At 61.2% G+C, this 26,453-nt stretch overlaps 2 protein-coding genes across 4 annotated transcripts in view; one reads left to right on the forward strand and one right to left on the reverse strand.

Annotated features, from left to right (window-relative positions):
* Window positions 1-961: 961 nt before the first annotated feature.
* Window positions 962-17,167, forward strand: TP53I11 (tumor protein p53 inducible protein 11). 2 transcript variants are annotated; one of them, XM_035701251.2, is made up of 8 exons: window positions 962-1,119; window positions 11,059-11,136; window positions 11,848-12,007; window positions 12,561-12,619; window positions 12,856-12,904; window positions 13,268-13,364; window positions 14,242-14,343; window positions 14,785-17,167. In XM_035701251.2, exons 3-8 carry the CDS (start codon window positions 11,879-11,881, stop codon window positions 14,916-14,918), a joined length of 570 nt encoding a protein of 189 aa, XP_035557144.1. In that variant the 5' UTR covers window positions 962-1,119; window positions 11,059-11,136; window positions 11,848-11,878; the 3' UTR covers window positions 14,919-17,167. The 2 variants fall into 2 exon arrangements, with proteins under 2 accessions (XP_035557144.1, XP_025307733.1); XM_025451948.3 differs by having other exon boundaries at window positions 11,059-11,132.
* The window catches only part of TSPAN18 (tetraspanin 18), a 186,066-nt gene continuing 176,703 nt past the window's right edge, over window positions 17,091-26,453 (reverse strand). For both annotated transcript variants that reach the window (XM_049096376.1, XM_025451945.3), the window contains 2 exons: window positions 22,343-22,426; window positions 17,091-20,281 (listed from right to left, as the gene is read on the reverse strand). In XM_049096376.1, the coding sequence (XP_048952333.1) occupies window positions 20,234-20,281; window positions 22,343-22,426 (132 nt within the window). In that variant the 3' untranslated portion in view covers window positions 17,091-20,233. The remainder of the gene's footprint in view (window positions 20,282-22,342; window positions 22,427-26,453) is intronic.

Genomic DNA, 26,453 nt, shown 5'->3' on the forward strand with positions numbered 1-26,453 from the left:
TGGGGTGGGAAGCGCATTACTGGTCCCAGGGGGTTTGAGTGAGCCCAGGGCTGGTGGGGGCGTTGTTTGTAGGAGCCTGGTTCTTTTAGGCAGACAGGTTCCCAGAGAGCCTCCAGGACCCCCCAAACCACACCCTCCCCCCCTCACTCCCCCAGGATGTGCAGAGATAGAAGGTCTGACAGCTGTGCCCCCTACCACCTGTCCAAGAGCCCCAGATAAGATCTTAGTCCCGTTGACAGCACAGTTCACAGCAACATCCCCGAGAGACCAGATTTCAGGGCGGAGGATGAAGAAGGGGGTGTGCGTTTGTGGAGGGGGTGGGTGTCGTATGGGGGCGGGGAGAGAAGGGTGGGTCTAGGCTGAAAGCCCAAATCAAAGGTCACTGACCATCATCTGTAAAGGGGGATTAATCATGCCGCTTTCGTGGGTTGGTGTGAGAACCAAAGGAGTTAATGCTCGCAGCTCCTTGAGCACACGGTGCCTGGCACGGAGCGGGCGCTCAGCAGATGGTGACCATTGTTGTCACTGTGTTCCCTACACACTTGGGTATCTACCAGCCAAAGCAGTCCCTTCCATTTTAGACACTGGCCTAGGCCCCAGGGGATACCCCGAGGATATTTAAGACAGTGTGGAGTGCCAACCCATGGGGGTGTTGAGTCTCACGGAAGGGGCGCCGTCTTCGGAACTTGCCAAGGAAAGTCTCCCCGGGCGGCGGGGCCCTGGGCCGGGATTCTCCGGCGCCTTCTCCCGGGCGTGAGCGCGCCCCCCACAGGCAGTCCCCGGGAAAGCCTCGGCCGGGGAGCCCCGGCGCCCGGCGGCCCCAACCCCCGCCCCCCGCCCCCCGCCCGGCGGCCACCCTCGGGGGCGAGGCAGCCGGCGCGTGGGAGGGGACGGCGCGCCATTGGCTTGCGCGCGGGACCGGGAGGAGGGACCAGCGCGGGCCGCCAGACTCGGGCAAACCCCGGCCGCGCAGGACGCCGCGCGCAGCCCCGCCGGCCCGGCCCGGCCCTGCCCTGCCCTGCCCTGCCCCGCGCGGGCGGCGCGATGTGAGGTCCCGAGGGCCCGGCGTCCCCGGCCCGCCAGCTCCGCGCAGCGCCCGCGCCAGCATGCGCTAGGAACGTAAGTTCGGTCCCCGCCGCCCCCGAGCCCCGCGCGCTCCCTCCCGCCGCCGGCCGGTGCCTGCGCAGCGCAGCGCAGCCCGGCCCGGCGGGACCGCCGCGGACCTGGGACGCCCCGGGGCCCCCCGGCCGGGATAAGGCCGGGATTCCGGGGGCCCCTCCCCGCGCCCCCGCCGCCCCCCACCCCCGGCGCAGCCCCGCAGCCCCTCGCCGCTCTCCACTCGCCGCCCTTCCCCGTGCCTCGGTTTCCCCCTCTCCCCCGGCTGCCTCCCTGCGCTGGCTCCTCGCCGTGGGACTGTTTATTTCGCCCTTGCTCCCCCCCCGCGCCCCCCCCCCCCCCCGCTTGGGGGCAAGAGAGCAAGAGGCAACAGCAGTTTCTGCCTCCCCGGGGTCTGACTGCGGTCCCCGCGCTCGGAGCCGGGTCCCCTCCCCCCATCGCCATTGTTCCCCGGTCCGAGGAGTGCGCGGCACAAACTTGCGAGCGCCCCTCCTTGTGTCCTCGCCCCCGCAGGGCCGCGGGCCGCCGTGGCGGAGTTCCCGCTGGCCGGACCCGCTGGTTGGGGGGGGGGGCAGGGGGCGCCCAGCAGCCCGGAGCTCCCCGCCGCGGGGCCCCGGCTCCCCAGCCCGGGTCTCAGAAAGTGGGTGCGTGCCTGGAGCTAGGAGATAAAGGGCGCGGTGGAGGAGGAAGACGAAGGGTCTCCGCGCCGGGGAGGGAGGGAGGGAGGCCGAAGCCGCCGCCGCCGCCGCCGCGGCTGAGCCCCAGTTGTTGGGTGGGAGGTCGGGGAAGCGCAGGTGGAGACGGATCCCCCCGCCCCGGGCTCCCCCGAAGTCGCGCGCTCGGCTGGAAAGGGCCGCGCGGGCTGGGGCTGGGTGGGCTGGGGCTCCCTGCCCTGGGCAGAGCCCTCGCACCCCTCCCGGGGCTGGGGTCTGTCGAGGAACGGCGAGAACCCCGCGCGCATCCCCGCGCGCCCCGCTGGCTCGGCGCCCGCCCGGCGTCCCCTCGCCCCGCCCCGCCCCGCCCCGCCCCGCCCCCGCCCCCGCCCCCGCCCCCGCCCGGTCCCGGGCTCCCGCCGCCCCCTCGCGGCCCGGGAGCCGGTTCTTCTCTGTCGCCAGGTGGGCGGGGGCAGGAGCGGGGCGGGGGCCGGGGAGCCCGGCGCCGACGGCAAGGCCACCCCCCCCCCCCCCGCCCCGCGCTTCCTGGGTGATTTCCTTCAGACAAACTTTTCCTGGTGGGACGGTCCTGCGGGGAGATCGGGAGATCGCGGCGCCGCGCTGATGCCCAGCCCGACCGGCCGCCCCCTGGACCTGCGCCTCCGGTGGCCCGTGTGAGGGGGGCCACCCCCCTGGGCAGACCCGCTCTTCCTGCAGCCCAAAGACCCGGGGCGCACAGAGCCGGTGGGGTGGGAGGGGAAGGACACCCGGGAAGGGACACCGTCCTTTCCTTAGCAGAAGCCTCCAGCCGAGCCCCACACTCAGCCCAGGAGGAAAGCTTTCTCTTGTGGGGTTAGGAAATAGGGCACTGTGTACTCACTCTCCAGGTCTCAGCTCTTCCGTCTATAAAATGGGCCGTCTTATTCCTGAGGTCCCCTCTGGCCCCTTTATCCCGGGAGCAAGCTGTCCTGGCTTCTTTTTTGCTGCCCACATGCTGTAGGTCTAATCAGTCCTTCCAAATTTGGAGTGGAGGGCTGAGGCCCAAAGCCCTTCACCCACGGATGGCTGTCAGCACCTGCTAGATCCCTGCCCCCAGGCTCCAGCTGTAGCTTCCCCAGCTCTGTGCTCAGCTGCCTCCTCCCCCCTCAAATCTTAGGATAGCCCCCCCCCCCAAAGGGCCTGCCCCTAGCCGTGGGAGGGTAGGAAAACAATGAAATGAGCAGTGACCCTGGATATACATAGTTCTAGACTGTTCTTTCGCTGATTGAACAAATTGTTTGTGGGCCCTATACCAAAGGTGGTTTAGTGAGCCGAGTGCCAGACACAGTTCCGGGCACTGGGAGACAGCTGCAAACAAAACAAAGTGTCATGGAGCTGAACTTAAATGATGGAGGGACAAATAATTTATATAGTGTATTGGGAGGTGAGGTTGGGGTGAGGGAGTGGAGTATCAGGCGTGTTGAAGTCAGGGGTGGGGTTGGCCTTCCTGAGGAGGTGACTTTGGAGCCAAGGCTTTGAAAGAGTAAACTTTGGGCAGCCCCGGTGGCTCAGCGGTTTAATGCCGCCTTCAGCCCAGGACATGATCCTGGAGACCCAGGATCAATCCCATGTTGAGTTCCCAGCATGGAGCCTCCTTCTCCCTCTGTTTATGTCTCTGCCTCTCTCTCTCTCTCTCATAAATAAATAAATAAAATCTTAAAAAAAAAAAAAAAAAGAAAGAGTAAACTGTGGGGATAGCTTGGGGAAATGAAGATCCTACAGAGAACAGCCTGTGCAAAGGTCCTGAGGCAGGAATGTGTCCACCATACTTGAGATCAACAGTAAGGAGCTAGTGTGGCTTGGGTGGAGTGAGGAGGTAGGGCAGAGATAGGAGGCAAGGCTGGCTGAAAAGGGACGAAGCGTGTCCTTTTCACAGATGAGGGAAGTGATGCTCAGAAACGGCATGTCAGTTCCATGCAGCAGTGGCAGCGGCAGGGCGGGGTGCCTGACGTTCTGACGCCTGACCCATGCTGCTTTCACTTCACCCTGCATCTCAGCTACTCATTGGCAATGCTGGTTTGTATCGTTGCCAGGGTCAGGCCTGGCCTGACAGGGAGGGGAGCCACCCAGGCTTCGTACCTCAGGGGTTTCATATCCCTGCCACCTGCTGTCAGCCCCCTCCCCGGATTCTCCCTGCCAGTCCATCGTGAGCGCCTCAGGGCAGCATCTTCCTCCTGCCCCAGAATGACCCGTATTTCCTTTCCGTTTCCTTCTTATGGCCACCCCTTGTAAACGCTCCATTCCCTATCCACATGTGGCCCCTTGAAGGGGGCTGAAGCTGGTATGGTCAAGGGAGAAACTGAGGCAAAGAAGCTGAGTCTCCTAGTCTGAGAATAACAGCAGCGTTATTACTGAACGTTCACTATAAAACAGGTACCTTTCTAGATGTTTTTAGGCATCTTCTCATCAGTGGGTGTTAGGTGTCCTTATTAAACCTAGTTCACAGGAGAGGAAACTGAGGCCCAGAGAGGCAGTATCACTGGCCCAAGGCCATGCAGCTAATAAATGGTAGAAATGGGATTTAAGCACAGGCCTTTTGAGTCCTGACTTACTCCTTTGACCCCAGACCCTGGGGGAGATGGTCAGTCCTGGACTGTAGTTCTGGCCCACAGCATCCTGGGAGAAGTACAGGGACCCTTCTGCCTGCCTCCCACCCAGAAGACAGATCACTCCTTGCCTCTGGAAAAGTTGGCTCCAAATGCCAGAGCATCCCTGCAAGGAAGCCCCCGCCCCGGCCCCCCTCTTGTCCTCCCCTTTCAGGGGTTTGGAGAGAGGTGGGGGGAATGGCGTGTGTCTGCTGCCCCCTCACCAGAGCTCTGGCCCCGTGGCGACCAGAAGCCAGGCTGTCCCCATGGTCATGGCCTCATGGGCTCGGAAGCACCAGCTGCCTTTGAGGGCTCTGATGCCGTCACCGGGCTGGTGGGGAGGCAGGCCCATTCCCGGCTGGAAAAGGACAGAAATTCCCCATGTGCTCTGCCCTCTGTGATAGTGGGGACAGGGAAGACCCTCCTTCAGGTGACAGCTGAGGGGCGACGGATGGCCCTCAGGGGGCTGAATCCCCCTTGCACACAGCAGCCTCAGGCCCGGGGGTGGGCCGGGTGGGGGGTGGCCCAGGGATGTCCCCTCCTCGTCGTCTGCTCTGCTCTGCTCCCTCACCCTTTCCAGAACTGCAGGGAGTGTTTATTTCTGGTCCCTGAGGCTCTGGAGATGTTTGTTTTGTGATGAAAGTTTGGGCTTCCCTCTGCCATTCTGGAAATCAGGCATCTTTGAAAAAGAAAGAGAACTCCCAGATAAATCATGCGTCCCCAGGGGCAGCCAGGCCGCCAGAGCTGTGCCGCTGGAGTGTGGATTTAGAAGCCACATCCTGAAGATCACAGCCGGGAGGGCCCCAGAGACCACACTCCTGGTGTTTGCAGATGCGAAGACCGAGTCCCCAAGAGTCGGCCTCTGCTTTCGCCAGGGAAGTAGAATCTGTGGTGTCCTCGGCTGTCCTGTGTCCCCGTGCGTGACTCAGGGCTCCGCTGCCAGCTCCCACGTTCCTGGAGGTTCCTGGAAATGGGACGTGGAGGCCCTTTCTTGACGACGACGGAGGAGTTTCGTCTCAGTGTCTAAGATCTGTCACCCCAGCAGGGTTCGCATCGTGCTCCCCCCCTCCTCCCCCCGCCAGCTCTCCCGTCATCCTGCCCCCCTTGCATCCACCGTTGGTGGCTCGGGGCACAGAGATGGATGATGCCGCCCGCCCTCGACTGGCTCCCCGTCTACTTGAGACACGGGGCTGACTCAGACAGGCTCGGCCTTTAGAATAACCGTGCTCTCGAGGGACACACCGCAAGGAAGCTCTGCCGCATGCAGCCTCGCCCTGGCTTTGTGCCTTCGCCTGCCGTGACCCACATGACCAAAGCCACTGTGATGACGTCAGTAGTGATGATGTCGGTAACGCATCGGTCAGGCCCCCTTTGTGTCCTGTGACTTCCTAGTTTCGCTGTTATTCCGCCACCAACCTGGCAAGTCAGGCATCGTGACCCCCATTTACGGTGCAGGAACGGAGGAGGGTCTGAAAGGTTGATCTGCCCAAAGGCCGAGGGCTAGAAACCAACATGGGTCCCTTCTCCCCCCACCCCACGCCTCTCCAGTACAGCCCTGGAGATGGGAGATTCACCCGGCCCGAGGGCTCAGGCTGGGGGCTCTGGGCTGGGGGCCTTTAGGGAGCCCCTCGGCCACGGAGCTGATGGGCCGCCCCAGGGAGGGACCCACGGGGTGGATGATCGGGGCTCTGGACCCTCCAGCCTCCCTGGCCTCCTTGCCTCCCTTTCTCTGTGACCAGCAGGAGGCTCCTTCTCTCGCTGCCCCCTCTCCTGGCGCTGCCCTGTCCCACACCCCGTTTCCAGCTATTTTGCACCAATGTGATAAGAGAACAATGGGCCTCCCGCAGCCCTTCCCTGGTCCTGCTGGAATCACCGGGCCTTCACCCAAGGGAGGCTAGACCCCAGGAAGGAGGGAGTTCAGATGCTGGCAGCCGGCCAGGGACTTTCAAGGGGCGATGTGAGGAGAAAGATGGTGTAGGGCTTCGTTCTCAGAGATCAGGCTCACCACCCAGCTCCCTGCCCCTGCACGCACACGCCCGCCCTTCTCAGGATATCCATTTAAAGCGCGGTCAGCTCGGTTCCAATTTCAGCTCAGCCGCTTACCCTGCGAAGCTTGAATAAGTCACTCGGGCCTTCGTTTCTTTATCGGGAGAATGGAGGGGACAATACAGCCATTCTCATAGGGTTGTCGTGGGGGCTGCAGAGGATTCCTGGTCTGGAAGTACCTGTTCCCTGCCTCCAACCCTGGGGTGGGTGCTCTTGGGGGCAGTTCCTACCAGACGGGGAGGGACAGGTGCACCGTCCCTCCAGCAGAAGGTCTTGTTTGAAAAGGAAGTGGCTGTGACGCTCAGCGACAGTGACTCCCCCCTGAATCACCGGGAGGCTCGGCAGCTGGTGGGCGTGCTGGGCCCCAGGCCCCCTTCATTCCCCCTCCCACTCCCCACTGCTGGTCAGGTTTCTAAGCCAGCCCTCATGGGCACAGTCTCCATGCAGTCCGACTGTTTCTATGGAAACCGGGCTTCCTGGGAAGGCTACAGGGGGGTTGGGAGAGGTCCTTTAGGACCAGCCCCCTCTGATCTGCCGCCAGGGCAGGGCCTTGGCAGCTGCCGCAGGAGCAGTGTCGCTAATTGCTGTCCTGTATGGAGCACACAGCAGGTGCCAGGCCCCTCGGCCGCCTTCGCCCAGTGCCTTCATCACAGCCCTGTGGGGTAAAAAATAGTTCTGTGGTTTCACAAAGGAAGAAATGGAAGCTCAGAGTGGTTAGGAAACTTTCTTGAGGTCGCAGACAAGTAAGAGAAAGAGTTGAGGTTTGAGCTCAAGTTTGCCTAGTTATTAAGGCTATGCAGCCACGATGAGCCTCTCTGTCCCTGGCCTGTGTCTAGTTGTGCCCCCCTCTGTGCTGCTGCCACTCGGAGCTCTTTGGGGATGTTCTTGCTGGCCGCAGATGTTCCTGCACTTGAAGGAGGGGCGGGTGGGGGCGTGGGGGGTGCATGCTGCAGGGAGTCAGACCTTGGCCAGCCGTCGGGTATGGGGCGGGGGGCTCTCCACACCTTCCCCAACTCACTACTTGGTGACAGGTATTTGGTGAGCTCCTCACATGCCAGGAAGTTTGTCCCAGGCCCAGTGAGCAAGACCTAGGGAATCCCCTACCCAGGGGTGCTTGCCTTCTAGTGGTGGCTGCAAGTATCTGAGGAGGCCATGGTGATGTCTCACTGCACGTGCTCCTCCAGTCCAGACCCCCCCCCCCATTTCCTGGGCCACCCCACATGCCAGACCCTTCACCAAGAGCATTTGTACCCACTCTCCTATGTCTTCAGCATCCTGGACCCGCTTGTCTGAGGCCACTGGCTGGTAGGAGATGTCACCTTTGAACCAAGCGCCGCCTGACTGCAAAGCCCCTTCCCTGGACTCCTCTGCCACCAGCTCATATGTGGCCCGGGGCCGAGCCTGCCCTCTCTGGGCCTCAACTTGCTGCCTTGTCCAGTGTGTGTTTGGAGCAGAGCCTCCCCTGGGGCCCTGGCACTGAGTGTGATCCTGGGTGTCCTGCTAGGGCTGGGAGGCCTGCTCACCGTAGCCCAACTCTCACTCATTCGCCTGCGCTGACCAACTGCCCAGCTCGTGCAGAGGTCCAGCGGGGAGCTTCTTGGACAAGATAACAGCACTGCTTTCAGGTCACTGGGTCACCGGGAGCCCGAGTGCCCGTGATGTGACTGCAAGCATGGGCTGGAAGTGGCCAGTGGCTGTGCATGCTGAGACCCACGGAAGTCCAGGGGAGGGAGGGAGAGGCTGTGTCCTGGGAAGGCCCTGAAGAACTAGGAGCATCGAGGTAGGGGGAGCAGAGGGAGAGGAGGACCTTCCTGGGTGGGCAGTGGTTTCTAAGTGAAAACAACCATTAAGAAGGACAGAAACTTTATTATTAAATACATACACATGAGAAAAAAAAAAAGGATAATGACTTACTGGCTTTATTGGGAATCGAGGTCAGAGAGGCCAGCCAGGGGCAGAATGTAGAGGTCATGAGCTCAGGCTCTAGGGGGCCGCAGGCTGCATTATCCCTGCTCCTTGGCTGGGCAGGTTCACCTCCGCCTGCCCCTTCCCTTAGCCTCGGGCAGCCTGGCATGGGGGTGGGGGGAGCCCTGGGGCCCCTTCAGAAGGCAGCTGGCTCTGGAAAGGAAGCAACAGCCCTATCAGGCAGGCTTTTTCCATTGTGCACAGCTGAATGGCTGAATGAAGAAAGGGAAGTGGGAGTGTGGGCAGGCCGGGCACTTGGCCCCAGGCCCCGCCCGTGTTCCCTCTCCTTAGCCTCCAGCACTTGCACAGAGTGAGTGTTCTTATTAACCCCATTTCACAGGGGCAGAAACTGAGGCTGTGAGAGCGGCAGCGAGCCGCCCAAAGCCCTGCAGCTGGTGAGAGGGGAGAACCAGGATTCGAATGCACATCTGGCTCAGCCGAGGTGCAGGGAATGGAGCCAAGGGAGGTGTCCTGTGTCCTCACTTAGGTTAAAATGAGGCAGGACTGAAAAACACCTGTGGAGTGGGAAGGGGAAGAAAGTTCAAGGGCAGATCCTGGGGATGGGGGAGGGGGGTGCGTGTATGTGGTTTGCCCCAGGGGTAGGACATGTGGAGGGGCCAGCAGGTGCATAGGAGAACTGCAGGTGGCCTACCTACACTCCCCGGGGGGTGGGGCACATGCTGTGGGTGAAGCAGGGACAGAACTTAGTGCTTGGAGAAGTTAGCAGTGCAGCGGCAGGGTGCAGGGGCTCCTACTCCCCGGAGGAGTTAGGGTTGCAGGGGCAGGGTGCAGAGGGTCCTACTACCTGGGGAAGGTAGCAGTGCAGAGGCAGGGTGCAGGGGTCCTAGGAGGAGTTAGCGGTGCAGAGGCAGGGTGCAGGGGCTCCTACTCCCTGGAGATTGCACTCTCCCTGGGAGGCCCTAGGGCCCTTTGGGGGTGGTGAGCTCCTTGCTGGGGTCTGGGCTCTGGGGGAGGCCGCAGCAGGTCCCACCAGCCCAGGTACCTGGTGGTGGTCCCCGTGGATAAAGCCTATCCCCGCTAAGTGCATCAGCTGTCTTCCTCTGCCCGACGACCCTCCCCACCAATGCCCACGCTCCGAGCGGGGGGTCACTGACACAGCCCGGGGCCTGGAGGGCTTGGCCTGAGTGCCAGCCTTCTGACAGGGGACTGAGATCTATGGCTAATTGTCAAACTCTGCAAACAGCCCAGGTCCCGCAGTGAGTGGCTGCATCAGCAACCGGGTACGTCTATCCCACAGAACATGACTCTGCCATGAAGAGGAACGGGCAGGGGAAGTGCCCAGCGGCTTGGGTGAATCTCAGAGGCATTTATCGTTAGGCTGCATGGAAGAAGCGGTCTCCAGGGGGTCTAGTCTATATGATTCTGTGCATAGAGCACGTTTGAAAAAACCCCAAGCCAGAGCAACGGCCAACAGATCAGTGGGGAGGGGAGGGGCGGGTACGGCCGGGGCAGCTGTCCCCATCTGCAGGTGGTGTTTCTCTGCATCTACACGTGTGCTAAGAGTTCGTGGAACTGCAAACAACAACAAAAATGTCAGTTCTGCTGTATGTAAATTAAAAAAATGAAAGGCCAGAGGGGGAGGCCGGAAGAGGAAGAAGGGTGAGGGCCGGGCTACCCGATGTTTCCTTTGCTGAGGCCGGACGAGGGGGGCCAGCCCGGGCGGCGACCAGCAGTGGCTGGCCAGCTGTCGTGGGCCGTCTCAGGCCGGTCTGTCTGGCAGTGGGAGGGACGCCAGGCTGATTGTCGCCTCTCTCTCGAGTCATGAGAGCTGGTGGCAAGTGCTGAGGTGTGGGGACAGCGGCTGGGCCCTGGGGGGCAGGGTCCTTAAGCCCTGCCTTCTCCGGTGGAGCTGGCTGCCTGCGCGTCAGACAGGCCTCAGGCATTGGAGCTGTCTTCATGGCCACCACAGGCCACCTCTGTACCCCTCCCCTGGGGGCTGGGTGTGGGGAGGGGTCAGCAGAGCTACCCCTGTTTCATAGATGATGAGCCAAGGCCAGGGGCCTGGACATCGCCCCCTGGAGACCACTGAGACTGACTTGTGTGCCTACTTCCCTGCTCTGCCCAAGTCTAAAGCCACATTATCCAGGTTCCCCGAAGTCTGAGTCTCGGTCCTGATTATTTGTCGGGGTGCTTTATGTTATTTTAAGACACAGGGAGGCTAGAAAACCAGAGGTGACGTCTCTGTCTCTGGCCGCCCTGATCAGGGCTTGGAGGGTGAGGCTTGGCTGGGGCCACGCGCCCCTAAGGCGGCAAGCCAGACTGGGACCCGGCTCAGGCCTGGGCGGGGAGGTCCAGCAAGCCCAGCAGAGGGGCAGGCGACTTCTGAAGCTCGTCTGCACATGAGGGTAGTTTTCCCGACTTGCTGGCGGGTGGCCGTGGGCTTCTGGAGAATGGGGTGCTGGAATAAGGCATGTGGTGTGGTGGGGTGGGAGGTATGGAGTTACTCAACCCCGTCTCTCTTGAACTTTGTTGAGCTTGGTTTCCTCATCTGTAGGGTGGGTGTAAATAGTTCCCACTGCATGCTAGGGTGGGGGTGTGATAGAGGAGCCCAGTGCCCCATCCCCGCCCCGCCCCGGCCAGCTTCTGGAAACCTTTGCCTCACTGGAGTCTATACTTCTGTCTCCTTTGTACAGCTGTTGTGGTGATCGAAGGCGAGGACCAGCAGTCAGCTCATCTCTGTGTCTCCCACACCAGAGCCTGGCACACAGTAGGTGCTCAAGACCTGGCCCAAGGTGGAGCTGGGGGGTGGGGGGGTGTGGCTGGGGATTGGGGGGGTGTGGAGGCTTGTGAGCAGACACGGGGTGGGGAAGAGGCCGGTCGTGGGTGCCCCTGGCAGGAAGGGGCACAGAGCTTCTGCCCACTTTCCTGGCTTCACTGGGTCCTGGGGCCACCCCCCTTCCCCTTCGTTCGGTCCTGGCAGGTTTGAAGAATGTTGTCTGCGAGACAGGGAGGGAGGGCTTGCTGGATGGAGGGATTATCTGGGCAGAGGATCGGTGGGGGTTGCTGGACCCCAGGACTTGAGCACGTCTTCCTTCTGGCAAGACTGGCCTGCGCTCGTTTGCCCCCGCCTCCAGGAGCCTTTGGATGTGGTCTCCACCTCGGCCCACAGACCCCTCTGGGGCCGTCCGGAAGGCTCTGTCCAGCCTGGTTCCTGGGGTCTGCCGTGTTCGTGTAGGCCAGATGGGCTCACAGAGCTGGAAGGGCTTTAGGGACACCCTCCTCCACCCATTTTAGAGATGAGGAAGCTGAGGCCAGGAAGGGAGAGACTTGCCCCTTTCGCCAAATGGCCGGGCGGTTAAGGAGCTGAGTGCGAAGGCTGGGCCCCCAGATCTCTCCAGACCTCAGGCCCCGGGTGCAGGTTTTGGCAGGCCCTGAGGTGTGGAAGCTGGGGAGCTGTGGCTGAGGCTGGTGTCTCCCCTCAGCCCGTCCGCAGACGCCAGGCTCCAGGACGAGATGGCAGCCAAGCAGCCCCCACCTCTCATGAAGAAGCACAGCCAGACGGACCTCGTGAGCCGCCTGAAGACCCGCAAGATCCTTGGCGTGGGCGGGGAGGATGACGACGGGGAGGTGCACCGCTCCAAGGTGGGCCGAGGGGCCTCAAGCTGGCCACCCCCCGGGGAGGCGGGCCGGCCTGCGTGTGGGAGAAGAGTAGCTGCGGCCTGCAGAGCTTCAAGCGCTCCAGGACTCAGCTCGCGGTTTTCTAGGAACTTAATGGAGATGTCAAGGGAATAATAACAAAAATGAAGACAGATCGTTAGAATGAATTTCATGCTTATTATGTGCTCGTTACTGCACCAATTGCTTTATAAGTATTATTAATCCTGCTAGTTCTGGGAGATAGTTATTAACCCATTGCATCGATAAGGAAACTGAGGCTCAGCGAGGTCAAGGACTTGCACAAGGCCCTACCAGTAAGTGGCAGAGCCAGGCTTTAAGCCCGTGTCCAGAGCTTTTATCTTTCCTCAGCATATTTTCAGTTTCCCGTCAGCTCTGGTGTCATGAAGGGGCAGAGGGGGGGTGGCCTCGGTGACCCTTTGGCTAAGCAGAAGGCCCCAGGTGGATCCCTGGGCATGCCAGGGGGCTCGGGAGGGGAGTGAATGGCCTGGGCCTGCCCCTCACTCCTCTTGGTCCACAGATCAGCCAGGTCTTGGGCAACGAAATCAAGTTTGCTGTTCGGGAGCCCTTGGGGCTGAGGTGAGCATGGAGTGGGAGTTTGGGTGGGTGCGGGGTTATGGCAGGGGTGCTGCATGAGGCCCCGCCTCTTCCGCTCTGCCCTGGTGTCCTCGTGCCTGTGATTCCCTCCTATCTCATGCCCTCCGCCTTTTACCAGCCATCCCTGGACACCATGGCTGGAGAGGGGAGGGTCCCCTGGGGCCTGGAGGTGGCAGCGGGGGGCCCTGGCCGTGACCTTTCTCTCCACGCATCCCCAGGGTCTGGCAGTTTGCTTCTGCTGTGCTCTTCTCCGGCATTGCCATCATGGTGAGCCCCCACCCCACCTCTGGGCCCTGGGTCTGGCTCCCTGTCCTGGGGTCCCTGCTGCCTCTATCCGTGTGGTCATCGTGCTGATGCCCTACCTGTCCAGTCCCAGCTCCTGATACTCATTCCCACCCATACCCTGCATGCTCTGGAGCATCCTAGACTCCTTGCCCCTGGGAACCTAGAGCCTTCGGTCCTGGCACAGGGGAGTCCGGGGATGGGGGAGGGCGACAGGTAATCAAGATTCTGATGCTGGACTGCCCCAGGGGCTTCGGCCCTGCTTCTGGGGGAAGGAAGACGTCCGTGGAAGGTTTCAACAGTGACCCCCTCCAACTTTACCCTGAACTTCCCACCCGATGCCCGCAGGCCCTCGCCTTCCCTGACCAGCTCTACGATGCAGTCTTTGATGGAGCCCAGGTGACCAGCAAGACCCCCATCCGCCTCTACGGAGGTGCCCTCCTCAGTGAGTATTGCCAGGGCAGACTGGGGGTCGTGATGGGCAGCTGGGGACCAACGGGGACCAAGAGGAGCATGGGGAAGCCCTTCCACACCCCCCCTTGGGGATGAGTCCTTCTCCCTGGGGGTGTGCTGCCATCTTGTGGCCGCTGCTGGAATGCACCCAGTGGACTGGGCTACGTCTCTGCCATCCACACCCCACTGGGTCATTGGGGTACAGAGATGAATGGGGCTCGGGCCCTGCCCTCCAGGGCCTCAGCCTAGAGGAGGAGGCAAAATCAACAGTGTCTGCAAAACCCCTCCCACCCCTGGGCCTCTCTTGAGCCATCCCGTTTCCTCTCTAATTTGAGTCACACCCCGCGCCTGGTGGGAAGCTGACTTAACAACTCTTAAAGACTAGCACGGGTAGTGTCCCTCCTCTTCTCCCAAACACTCTATGGCTCCCATTTTCCTGCAGAATAAAGGCCCAGCCCCTCCACCTGGCTTTCTGGGTGGTTTTATGGGGTGGATCCAGCCTACCTTCCCAGACCTACCTCCCCCATTTCCCACTGTGGGCTCCGGACTCCAGCCACGTCTCATGATGCCCAGCCCCCCATTTCAGAGGCCTCTGTGCCTTTGTACCGTCTCCCCAACCTTGTGCCGATGGCACGTGTACAGATCCTTCAAGGGTTTGCCCCAGTACTGGTGGGACAGGCACTGGTGGAGATTGGTGTGGCTTCAAGCACTCCACCCGGACAGTGGGACAGCTGGGGCTATGGGGTTAGGACAGATGATGGACGGTTTTCATTGGGGGGTGTGAGTGGACGGGGGAATGTGGAGGTCTGGGATCTTTCTCCAGGCCCAAGCTGCCTGCCCCCAGTCTGCTCTTTGGCCCCCCACCCCAGGCATCTCCCTGATTATGTGGAACGCTCTCTACACGGCTGAGAAGGTTATCATCCGATGGACTCTGCTCACTGAAGCCTGTTACTTTGGGGTCCAGTTCTTGGGTGAGTCTTGAGGTGGGCAGTGAGACAGGGAGGCTGATGGAGATGGAGGCGCGGGCAGGGCAGCTTGGTTTCCAGGAAGTGATGAAAGTCTGTCTGCGGGGGAGGGACTCAAGTGGCCTCGCATGCCTGTAGGTCTGCACACCCGTGCTCACACTCCTAATACCTGCCCGTATCTTCTTGAATGCACATGCATGCATCTCCACAGCCTCGGCCACGCACGTGCACCTGCAGCCTCCTGTAACCCATCGCTCGCTGGTGTACCCAGCGCGCACCCAGTCTTGCCCACACGCTCGCCCTTACCCCGGTACCTGCCACGTGGGGGACAGCAGAACAGACGCGTCCAGCGGGAGCCCCCAGCTCAGCATGTCTTCCAGGGTTGGGGGTGAGGCCCGCCCCTCCTCTGACCTCTGTCCCCTTCCTCTGTCCGTCTTTCTCCCACAGTGGTCACTGCCACGCTAGCCGAGACGGGCCTCGTGTCCTTGGGGATCCTGCTGCTCCTGGCCAGCCGCCTCCTTTTTGTCGCCATCAGCGTTTACTACTATTACCAAGTCGGCCGGAAACCCAAGAAAGTCTAGCCACTCGCTGGGCCAGGGGCCCCTGTGGGGCAGGGAGGTCCCGGGGCCCCGGATTCCCTCTGGCCCCTGGAAGGCAGGAAGGACCCTGCCCTGCGCCAGGCCTGCCCCAGGCAGGCACGGCTGACCGCCTTCCTTTCCTCCTGGGCACCCCCAAATGCTGTGATCTCCTGGACTTTCGGGTTTGGGGAGGGACAGGGCCTTGGGACCTCTGTTCTTCACCTCACACAGTACCGCCTCCTTTTCTCGGGTCTCTTGGCCTCTGGATCCCCTGGATAGATGCCTACGGAAGAGCTTGAGTCATAGGGTCTTAGGCTAAGGCGAGGCTCCTGCTGCTTCTGCCAGGAGGCCCTTCTTTCGTTTGGGAGAGGTTGCACCGCCCCCCTGCCCTCCCTGCACCCCCACCCGATCTAGTGCCCACACAGCTGAACGTGGCTTCCGTGTACACCTGGAAAACCTGAGAACTCGACCCCAGACTCCTCAGTGTGGGCCCTCCCCAGCTGCCGGAGCTGCCCCCTGCCCCTAAGCGCACATCCTTGCCTTTCCCACGGCCTAGCCGCGGGGCTGACGGGGGGGAGGTTGTCTTTGAGCTGACAACTCCCTTTGCAGCCTGTCTGTGAGGTGGGCCACCTGTAGCCAGAGCCCGGGCCCGGCCCCCAAGCCCGGCCACCATGGGCTGTTTCCCAGGGCCTTGCTTGAGGCTGCTCCGGCCCCTGGGGCTCCTCGGGTCCCCCCGCTGGCCTGGGTCCAGAGGCCGCCAGCAGCCTCACCACAGGCTGGCCCTGGCAGTGAGCGCAGAAAGCACCCTATGGAGGCCCCTGTGGGGTTTGAGATGAGGAAGGAGAAACAGTGGCACTTCCTTGTCCCTTGTCCTTCAGGGTCTGCTGTCTGCTTGGCTCTGCTCCCTCGCCTACCCTCACCCTCTCCCTGGGGTGCAGCCCCCAAGACCTGGTGGGGTAGGACTGGGTGCCCTTCAAACTCAGCAGGAGAAATAAATAGAGATATTTCGGCAGGCTACTTCTCGTGTCCCCCACCGCGAGTGCCCTGGAGGAGGCGAAGAAGCGGCTCCCTCAGAGCTGCAGACCCCCTGCCTGTGCGCCCCCATAGCTGTCCCTCCCCAGGCCCCTTCCCTCCAGGACACAAGTAGGCACACCTGGAGTGGTGGCCCTCCTGGGGACAGGCCTGGAGAAAGGCAGCCAGGCCGCACCCTCGATTCTCGCCTAGGAGTAGTGTGGTCAGCGGGGCGAGACAGATGGTCCTGAGGGAACCTTGCCCACATGGGGCCGGCTGTCCCCACAGCCACATGCTTGGTGCCCGGCAGAGCAGTGGTCTCGCTGCTGTTGCACAGCTGAGGGGAGAGGCCCAATGGGTTGGGTGCCCACGGCTGTGCCGCTGGTGACCGGCTGAGCAGAAGGGAACCTGCTCACCAAGGAAAGGCTGGGCTCTGTCCTGACCCCCGACCCCTGCCTCTTCCATCTGTGCCTCCCCCCAGAATCCAGCTGCTTGCTGACAAGCCCTGGCCAGGTGGGGCACCCACCACTGCCTTTGGGAGTTGGGGTTGGTGGCTGGCGTCCTGTCCATCTGATCCAGGCCTTTAAGGCCTGGCTCATCCTCTGATGGGTGATGGGTGGTTTGTCCTAGTCACCGGTGGGCATGGTGGGCTGGTGCCCCTGGGTGGCTGGCAGGGAAGTAGGAAGTGTGGGCTTAGCAGTCGGGCTCTGGGTGAGGCACTTGCTGGAGCCAAGCAGTCTCACCCCTGGCGGGAGTGGACTGGGGTGGGCTGGGCAGGTGGGAGGGCCGCCCGGCCTTGCCCCTTGGTGGTAGCGAGGGCCTGCTGGCATGGCGCTGTCGTGACGTTCCGTGCTGCTTGCTCAGCCATCGGAGGTGGGCCCAGAGGGAGGGGGCCTGGCAAGCAGACGTAGTCTGGGGACCTGGCCGGGCTGGTGGGGAATGAAGGCCACGAGCCATTGCTGTGAAGGAGGCAGTGACAACAGGGAGGGGCACCACATGTCTCCCGAAGAAGGCCCAGCTCTCCATCCTGAAGGTTTGGGAAGACTCCTCCCACCCTCTCCCCCGCCCATCACCTTCTATCCTCATCCCCAGAGCCCAGCACCCTCTGCCCACTTCTCGCCTCATCCCTGCACCCCCTCCACCCTCACCCCAAGCAAGACCACCTTTCTTCACAGTCACTATTTATTCTTTGTTCCTTCTTTTTGTAAGAAACAGTCACAAAAACCAGTGCAAAACCATCAGTGTGGGTGTCCTGTTTTATATTACAAAAACTCCTCTTGATATAGAATATAAAAAGGGGGGGGGTCACGGGAAATAAACATGATAAATTAGCTCTGCTATCTACCGCAAGGAACATTTACAGTTTTCAAAATAGACTTTTGACATAGGATCCATGGGGGAAGGGAAGGAGGGGCTTCGGGGAGATGGGGTGGGGCTGCCAGGGCCTTGGCTGGTTTGGGGTCCCCTCGGGCATGGAAAGGCCAGAGAGACGAGGGAGCCTCTGGACCGCTCAGGTGGCTGCTTCTAACCACAAGGCAGTAGCTCTGGAGCAGGAAGCTGGCTTTCGGCCCAGGGTGTGGGTGTGTGACCAGCAGTGTAGGGTCAGCCCTGGCCCCTGCCCCGTGAGCAGGCTGGGAGAAGTCCCCGCAAAGAGGTGTCCCTACTCCCGCAGCCCCCTGGCCCAGCAGCCGAGCGACTGCCCCCAGCCCCTCGCAGGGGCTGTATCTGAACCAGCCCAGTTAGATCTCAGTGCCTGGGAGAGGGTTGAGCCCCACTGGGCCTGGGCTTTATTTTTCATGCGTCAGAATTGCTGCAGGCAGCTACCAGCCTGGGTCAGTGCTAGAGGTGGATTCGGGGCTCCGTGGCACCTTTCTGGAAAGCCCTTGGGGATGAGGCTCACACCCACCCTTGAGCCTGCCTCAGCCAGATGTTCCTCTGGGACCTGCCCTCCCTCCCACTGATTCTTACAGGGCCCAGCAGGGGGGTGGGGGGTGGGGACACGCAGGATGCCAGATATTAGGCCCTTCTTACCTTGAAGGCTCCAGGTTCTCCTGGCTGGTAGGGGACCCGATGGGCCCCCGAAGCCTGGGATGCCCCTGGACGGGAGCCACACAGCTGCCCAGTCAGACCCTGAGTCCCGCTAGGCCAGCTGTTTTTGTTTATTTTTGTCAACCTCAGACCAGCCACATGCCTCTGCCGGGAAGCTGGAGCTAAGCATGTGGGCGGGCGGGTGGGTCTGGAGGAGCAAGCCGGAGGTCCTGCTCAGGCTGGGCTGGGAGACCAGCTGCAGGGCACACTAGGTCCTGGGGATGCCCCGTCGCCAAGGAGCTCGTGGCGGCTTGTATGGAGTTGCCAGGGCAGACAGGCTGTTCCAGGGACAATATGGAAAGCCCCAGCTTGGTGGCCAGAAGGGGATCTGGGACTGGGGTGGGGTGGGGGGCAGCAGAAGGATGGCATGGGTCAAATCCAATCTTTACAGCAGGCACAGAGCTCAGGGCTGCATCTCTACAGGGGCGGGTGGCCGAGCAGGGAAGCACAGGGCCACAGGCCACAGCTCGGGGTCTCCCAGTGGCCGGCAGGCTGGAGGGAGGCTGGAAGCTGACACAGGGCCTAGGATTCAGAATGGGCTCATGCTGCTCCTCCCACTGCCGTGCCTCTGGCAGACATCACTAATCGAGCCTGAATTGTCTGGCAGACACCACCAATGGGGATTTCGCCGTCCATCCGGCCCCAGGCCCCAGGCCAAACCCCAGATTCTGTGAACAGCCCCCCCCCCCCCGGCAATCATTCCTCATTCACTGGAGTCGAGGCATCTTGCAACACTGATGTAGAATGTAAGGCCTGTGTGTGAGGGACTGATTGTGGGTCGTGAGTCTAGGGGACAACCTCTCCCTGCCTGAGCTGGGAAGAAACACTCAGAAGCGTGCAATGGACAGCGAAGGGACTAGAAACCATGTCGCAGCAGAAATGAGATGTCTTGGAGCTCTTGAGCCTGGAGAAAATGGGGCTTGGGGGAGGCAACGTGTGGTCTCAACCCTTTGGGAAGGAGAGAGAGCAAGTGGGATGCCACGGAAACAGAGGACTCTCATGTGCACTGAGCTGATGCTAAAAAGTCAAAGCAGTCCAAAGACTGAAGTCTGTCTCGGGAGGTAGTAAGCTCCCCATCCTTGGAGGTATGCAAGAAGAGGGTGGCAAAGTCTTGGCAGAGATCTTGTGGAAGACATCCAAGCCTCAGTTCTGGGTGGGGAGAGGAGAACCAGATGGTCTTGGGAGTTTGTTCCAGCCCCGGGAGCCACAGAGTTGATGGAAAACAAGAAAGGGGTCAAGCTTGTGGGAAGAGGTGGGTGGTGTGTGGAAAAGGGACTGTAGTGTATGTGCGTGTGTGTGTGTGTGTGTGTGTGTATCCCTGGGGAGCTTAGAAAGTGTGTGTGTGTATGGGGAAGTGGGAGGGAAGCAGGGGGGGCCAGTCCAGAATTTTCTTAGCTGTGGAGCTGGGGAGTTCTTGACCAGCTTGCTCTCTCTCCCTCCTTGGGAAACCAGGATGCCGAGGCCAGGGAGCGGTGTGAGCAGCAGATGTGCTGGGACCTACAGGGCCCTGCGAGGGGTGACAGGCAGCCGAGGGACGACCGGGTTCTTGCTCAGAATTGTCATGCATGTGCTGTGTGACTGTGAATGAGAAACTGCCCCTCTCTGGGCTTTCCAGATTATTTGATCCAACAGAGGAGGGAAGCAAGGACCCCGCCAGCTGGGCCATTCTTAGGTCTAGTGTCCGAGCAGCCCACCCTTGGGCCCCGCCCGAGGCAGGGGCAACTCTATCCTCAGAGGACCAGGGGTTAGCACAGGTTCCAAGTTCCTAAGGACGTGGTGCCCGAGTGTCCTGGGGGCCCCCGGGCTCCGTGGACCTCTGAGAGCTGCTTTTGCCTCCTTGTTGGCTAAATCCGCACTTTCTTGGCCCCCGGAGCTGAGGAGAGGGCCCAGGCCCGGGGCTGCCGGGGCTGGCGGGATCGAGGAGGGAGCCTGGCCCTGGGGATCCTTGGGTCTCTGTTGCTCCCTGGGTGCGGGCGCCAGGGCCTCTGCAGGGCGCCCGCGGCACCCACCGGGAGTCCAGGTGGGGTACATCAGTCTGTATTTTCTTCTTCATTTCGTTTTGTTAAAAAAATAGCTATTTGCCTCCGCCCCGCCTCCTGGCCACTCGTCGAGAGCTCACGTCCTCCCCTGGGGCTGAGGGCAGGGGCACGGGGGCGGGGGGGGGGCGCTGGGTGCTGGGCAGGGGCGGCGGGTGAGGCGTCAGGCTGCAGGCCCTGCCTCTACTGAATGCCCCGGAAGAGACACATGGCGAAGATCATGGCGAAGAGCTGCGGGGAAAGCAGATGTTGGCCTGTCAGGCTGGGCTCCCAGCCCCGCGTGGGGAGGTGTCACCCCCACCGACGTCGTGGGCCGTGGGGCAGGGAGGCGGCTCTGGCACGCAGCACGCTGCAGGAGGAGGGCTTCCTGACAGTCCCCGGGGGCAAGGGTAGTCATGGAAAGAAGGGGCCTTGGGACATGGGTTCAAATCCAGCTCCCCTCTTTGCCAGCAGCCACATTGGGCCACACGTGTCCCCTCTCTGGGCCTGCGCACGGACCGGGGGCTCGCTGTGTGCCCTGCACAGCTTTACATGTGTTCGTGGAAACCTGTGACAGGGCAGGAGGCAGGACACAGAGAGGTGATGCAACCACCCTCAGGTGACACGGTTGCAAGTGGGGGAGCTGGGGGGCTGGGGTTTGCGTCTGGGCACCGTGACCCCGCAGCCGGAGCTCGAAAGTCCTGCGTGCTCCCCCATCTAGCTCACGGGGGTGGGGTGGGGGGAGTAGGATGGCAGTATAAGGCAATGATGCGGGACAGTCGCTGTAGGAAGAAGTTACCAGCATCGTCATTAACAGGCAGGGGAGATGTAGCCCTTCGCAGAGTTGAGAGCACAATCCCTGAGCGCCTAACCGGGGCCCTGGGGTGGTGGGGCAGGCAGAGACCCGGATGCAGGGTTGGCCCTCCGACCAGAAGGGCTGAGACCCCCACGAGCAGGGGTCTTCTTGCAAGTGGCCCATGACACAGGTCAGGGAAGTGGGGTGCGGGTAGGCGAGGCTGGGATGGAGAGAAGCAGAGGTCCCTTTCCGGGACCAGGGTTCTGCTTCCTATTGGGGCGGCCGCCGGCTGGGGGGCTGGGGGTGAGGGCAGCACACGGAGAACACAGACATTGTCCGATAAGCCCCAGGACCACCCGCCAGGCTTGGAGCCCCATCCCCTGCCATCCTCTCAACACCCAGGAGCCCCAAAGCCGGGGAGCGGGGTAGTAGCACCATTTCACCGAGAGGTCACCTATGGCTCCGAGGCCCCGTGTGCCCAGAGGCAGAGCTGGGAGTTAGACTGGAAAAGCCCGTGTTCTTCCTGCGTGGGGCGTGGGGGGGACACAGCCTGCGATTCCACATCCCTGCCCTGGGGCGTGTGTTTCTTGAGCATCGGGTCCGAGGTCTCCGCCAGAGACCTTCTTCACCGGGAACGGTGCTGGCATACAGTAGGCGCTCAATCTATGCTTGCTGGATGAGTGAATAAACGACCCCTCCCTCTCCCCCGTAGTGTCCACAAAGACCTGCTCCCCCCCGGGAGCTGTAGGACGCCCTGAGAAGCTGAGCAAAGCCACGGTTGCGGTGCCAGGCACCCGGGAGGCCCCCCAAGGAGGAGGGGGAGGCCGAGGCTCGGCTGCCTGGCCGAGGCCGGGAGGGGTCCCTTCCTGGAGCTGCTCAGGCGTGGGCTACGCGGTCAGTCCAAACGGGAGGAGCGGGTTTGAACCCGGGAGGAGGGCGGGAGAAGGAAGGGCAGCGGCGCCCCGCGGCTGAAGCGCCACCTGGTGGCGGCGGCGAGAGCCTGCAGCTGCCTTCCCTTTGAGGGGCTCCGGGGTCCAGGGAAGAGGGGGTTTATGGAGACCGCCCTGGTGAGATCGACAGGACCCCCCAGGCCCGGAACCTCCCACAGAGAAAGGGCCTGACCTAGAAGCACAAGCTGCAGCTCCCATCAAGGCAGCGGTGTTGATCCTCCGACAAGAGTCACTCTGGACCTTGGGGGAAGATTCCCCAGAGAGGAACAGGGGTGGGGGACAGTGGGAGGAAGATTGGGGGTGGCTCCCTCCCAGAGCCTGTCCACTCCCTGCTGGGGACTTGCTCAGACGAGCCCAGAGTCCAACAGTGACTCGGGCAACAACAGACGGACCCAGCCGGGCTTACCATCCCGCAGTCCCCACAGTGGGGGACCGACCCACTTGGTCCTGGATTTAAGATGCGGAGACAGAGCTAGGCTAGGGGGGATGCAGGCCATGGGGGATCTCTCCGAGACCCCGTGTGTGCCTTGCTTCCGGGGAGCCGCAGACGTGGGGGCCTTTACTCACCTCGATGGCCAGTACCCCTATGGCGAGGGCTCCAGCCAGGTAGACGTAGGTTTCGAATGTGTTGAGGATCACTGTGTAACAGCCCTGGGAGGGAAGGACCAGAGGTGAGGCCGTAGCCAGAGACAGTCTGGGGTCAGGGGCCAGCCTCTGGACCGAGGTACGAAACCGGGGGACTGGCACGAGGCCCCAAAGCTCAGGCAGCAGCAGGCTTACCCTGCCAAACCCCGTTGGCACCCGTTGGTGTGGAGGAGGAGGGAGGCAGGAGGCTCAGGAACAGCAATTTGGCAGCGTTACACCAAAGCCCCCCCAGCCCTCCAGCTCCTAAGGTGGGCTGGGAATGGCCACATCCCCAGAAACCCTTTTGGTGTAGTAGCCACAGTGATTGGAGTATTGGAAAATCTCCCATAAATATCTAGACTCCCTGCTGCTCCCCCCAAATCAGGAGATCCAGCGAGTGGAGCCATCACTGCTGTGTGGCCGTGCCTGTCAGATGGGGCCAGGGCTCCCTGGAGGTCCACAGACCCCGTCTTTCCCTGTTGAGCTACACTCACCCTCTCCCCTCCTTATTACCTCCGTGGCTGAAGGATTTGGGTTTTTTAGCCTCTGCCCTAAGGAAACAGCCCAATTTTCAAAGCCCAGTACACACTTTACCTCCTCCAGGCAGCCTTCCAAGATCAGCCCAGCCCTCAAGATCCCTCTCAATGGATGAAGTCCTGTGTTATTACTGCTTTACCAAGCAGTGGTGGGGATACATACCCTGAGATAGAGATGGCTACATACACACCTGGAGAGAGAGCGGGAGGGGCCTTGGGGTGCCCTCACCTTGAGCCACTCTTGCCCTGGTCACTGTGCTTCCAGCCCTATCGGCCTTCCTCTCTGGGTTCCTGGAGCATGCCATGCTCCCTCCCACCCCAGGGCCTTTGCACATGCTGCTCTCACTCGCTGGCCGGAATGTTTTTTTCCCTACGCCAGGAGGACGAGGGTGCGGCACTTTACATCGACAGTCACAGCAGCACCCACACTCACAACATGCCGGGGAGCAGGTGGGGAGCACTGGGGATGAAGCAGAGGAATGTGAGGCTGTGAGGAGACAGGGCTTAAGATCAGCCAGGCAGATGGGGACTATGGATGGCTTCCTATTGGGGGCCCGCACTCTGGCCTGGAGTCCAGCCAGATCATCATGTACTCCGAGCCCCGCTCCTCTGTTTCCAGCAGGAGGCCTGGGTGACTGTCTCGACCCAGGGCGGGCTGAGGAAGAGCTGGCGAAATGCCCCCGTGGCTTTGACTCCTGCCAACGGGGGAGGCTGAGCGCTCATCACGGTCACCTCCTTTCGGGATTTCCTCATTTCTGCCCACGGAGTGCAGTGGCAAACAGCGGTGGGCTCACTTGACATCCACAACTGAGTGCCATCTGCCTTGGCCTTTGGGCGCCACGTAACCGGGTCCTGGCCACCCAGATCTATGCAGACGTTTCGGGGGCTTTCTGGGAAGGACGGGGGTGCCACGCTTTCCCTTCCCTCTGTCTTAAACATGGAGGGGGGGGGTGTCTGGAGCCAACAGCAGCTGTTTCGCCACCAAGGAAAGGTCACAGAGATCTCAGAGACCAGGCTTTGACTGACGGGACAATGCTACCGATGCAGCGGGAGAGGCGCCACCTTCCAGAATGCTCGCTGTGTGTGAAACACAGAGGGCGTGTGCATAAGCCCCTTTAGTTGGGATTTCGGGTCCTGGCATCCAGGCGTTTTGCTCACTGGTGGGAGACTGTGACTGGGGACACCTGGGTGGCTCAGCGGCTGAGCGTCTGCCTTCGGTTCAGGGCATGATCCCGGGGTCCTGGGATCGAGTCCCGCATCAGGCTCCCCACAGGGAGCCTGCTTCTCTTTCTGCCTGTGTCTCTGCCTCTCTCTCTCTCTCTGTCTCATGAATAAATAAATTTTAAAAAATACATATATTTTTTTTTTAAGAAAACCATGACTGGGATGCAAGGCACAGTCAGAAATGCAGGGCTTTAGCAAAATGGGCTTTGGAGAAAAACCAAATAGCGACAGTCCCTCCACGGGGGCTCTGAAAAGGAAGAAGGCTCAGGAGGGATGAGTGACTCAGAAAAAGATCCCAGAGGTCAAACTTGGGGGATCCTCACGAGGAACAGAGGGAGAGTCACTATAAAGAACTCAGGCAGCTGGACGGGGACACCCCGCCCCCCAACAAGGAGCTCTGATTCCAAAGTCATGCCCAGGAGACAGAAGGAGGTGCCATCACCAAGGATGGGTGCAGACACAGGAAGTTTATGAGGATGAAGCCCTACAGGAACACGGCCCGCAAAGCGCCTCCCTCAACAATCCACAGGTGGCCTCAGGACATTGGTGTTGGCTCTGGGCACCAGGCCACCCAAACAGCGGTGCCTTGGAACAAGCTAGAAGTTTGCTCATCTTTCGTACGAAATCCCAAGCTGTGGTGGTCCGTCTGTTTCATGGAGCCATCAGAGACCCAGGCTCCCCTCGTAATGGTCTGACATCCTTTTATTTTTTAAAAAAGATTTTTATTTATTTATTTATTTATGAGAGACACAGAGAGAGAGAGAGAGGCAGAGACACAGGCAGAGGGAGAAGCAGGCTCCATGCAGGGAGCCCGACGTGGGACTCGATCCCGGGTCTCCAGGATCACACCCTAGGCTGAAGGTGGTGCTAAACCACTGAGCCACCCTGGCTGTCCATGCTCTGACATCCTAAGGGGGATGGTCCCGGGTCCTAGATGGCTGTCACCATCGCTTCATTCCAGCCAGGGGGCAGGGAGGGGCGGGCACAGTGCTTCTGCTGGCCCCTCCCTGGCTCCTGCGCGGTCACCTGGCTTAGCTGCAAGGGAAGTAGGAAGTGCAGCTTTTCCCTGGTGGTGATGGGGTGGCGTATAAACCCCATCTTTCCAAGGAGGATAGCCCATGGTCTCCGCTACTGTGTGAGGAATCTGAGGTCCAGAGAGGGTGTCACAGTCCAGGCCTGCCTGACATCAAAGCCTGAGCCCACTCCCTGCCCCGGCCTCCACTTCCTGCAGCCTATCCTGGAGGCTGAGGCCCAACCCCTTGGTGGCCCTCTGCCCCGAGCCCACAGCGGCTCGTGAGTCCTTTGACACCACACGGGCATGTGCAGGGGATGGAGTGTGGAGTTCCAAGCTCAGGCCGGAAAGATCCCACCGGATGGCCAGGGTCAGGCCTCAGCATGCTGCCCCCTCCCTGGGCTCCCTCTGGCCCCCATCCCCTCTGTTCTCGCTCGGCACCTGCTTGTATTTTCTTGATGGAGATCATTGCCATGTGAAGTTATTAGCTCCTTATCATGTGCTCTCTTGAACTACATCCTGAGCCCCTTGTCTCCTGTCTCTTGCCGTGTCCCCTGCATCTTGGACTGTCCCAGGAGATGCTCATTAAAAGCCGAATCAAGTGAGGGGTGTGGGGACATGCACTCGGTTCATAGTTCATCCCTGTTCTCCTCCACCCTGTGCCCAGCCTGGTCTCTCACACACACACCCAAGGGGCCAGGGACCTGGGGCGGGGGTTCTGGGTGGGGAGCTGCTCAGGAGGAAGGAGGAATCAAGTACAAGGGCGCTATCTGTCTCCCGGCAGGTGGAGGGCAACACAGGGGCCCTGCGTCCCATTCCCCCCAAGACGGCATGTGCAGAAAGGGGAAAGCGCTTCTTCCCAGGACCAAGATAAAGTCCTTGGGCTCCAAGAGAACTGAAGGGTCTGACAGCTCCCCTGACCTTTGGTGGTTGAGGGGAACCTTGCTCCCTTGGGGTCAGCAGGGGCTCTGATAGGGCACAGGTGAGCTTCCCTCAAATAAGAGCGAAGGAGGGGCCCCCACCATGTGATTCAGGCTTTGGCTCCCGACCTGCACCCCAGAAGCTCAGAGAGTGCTCTGCCGGGAACACTGGACAGCTCCAACTCACCCTTGAACCCCAGACAAGATGCCCATTCCTCTGGCCTGTACCATCGCCCGCCCACCCGCCCCCCTCTACTTTCTTCCTCTGTCTCAGCTGGATCTCAAGGGCTTCATCTGCCCCTGTTCAGGAGTCGCATGTCATGACCCACCCACCCAGGGGGGTTTCTAGGGTGTTTCAGACG

The sequence above is a fragment of the Canis lupus genome, chromosome 18 (assembly GCF_003254725.2).
Source record: "Canis lupus dingo isolate Sandy chromosome 18, ASM325472v2, whole genome shotgun sequence".
In the NCBI taxonomy this organism is placed as follows: domain Eukaryota; kingdom Metazoa; phylum Chordata; class Mammalia; order Carnivora; family Canidae; genus Canis; species Canis lupus.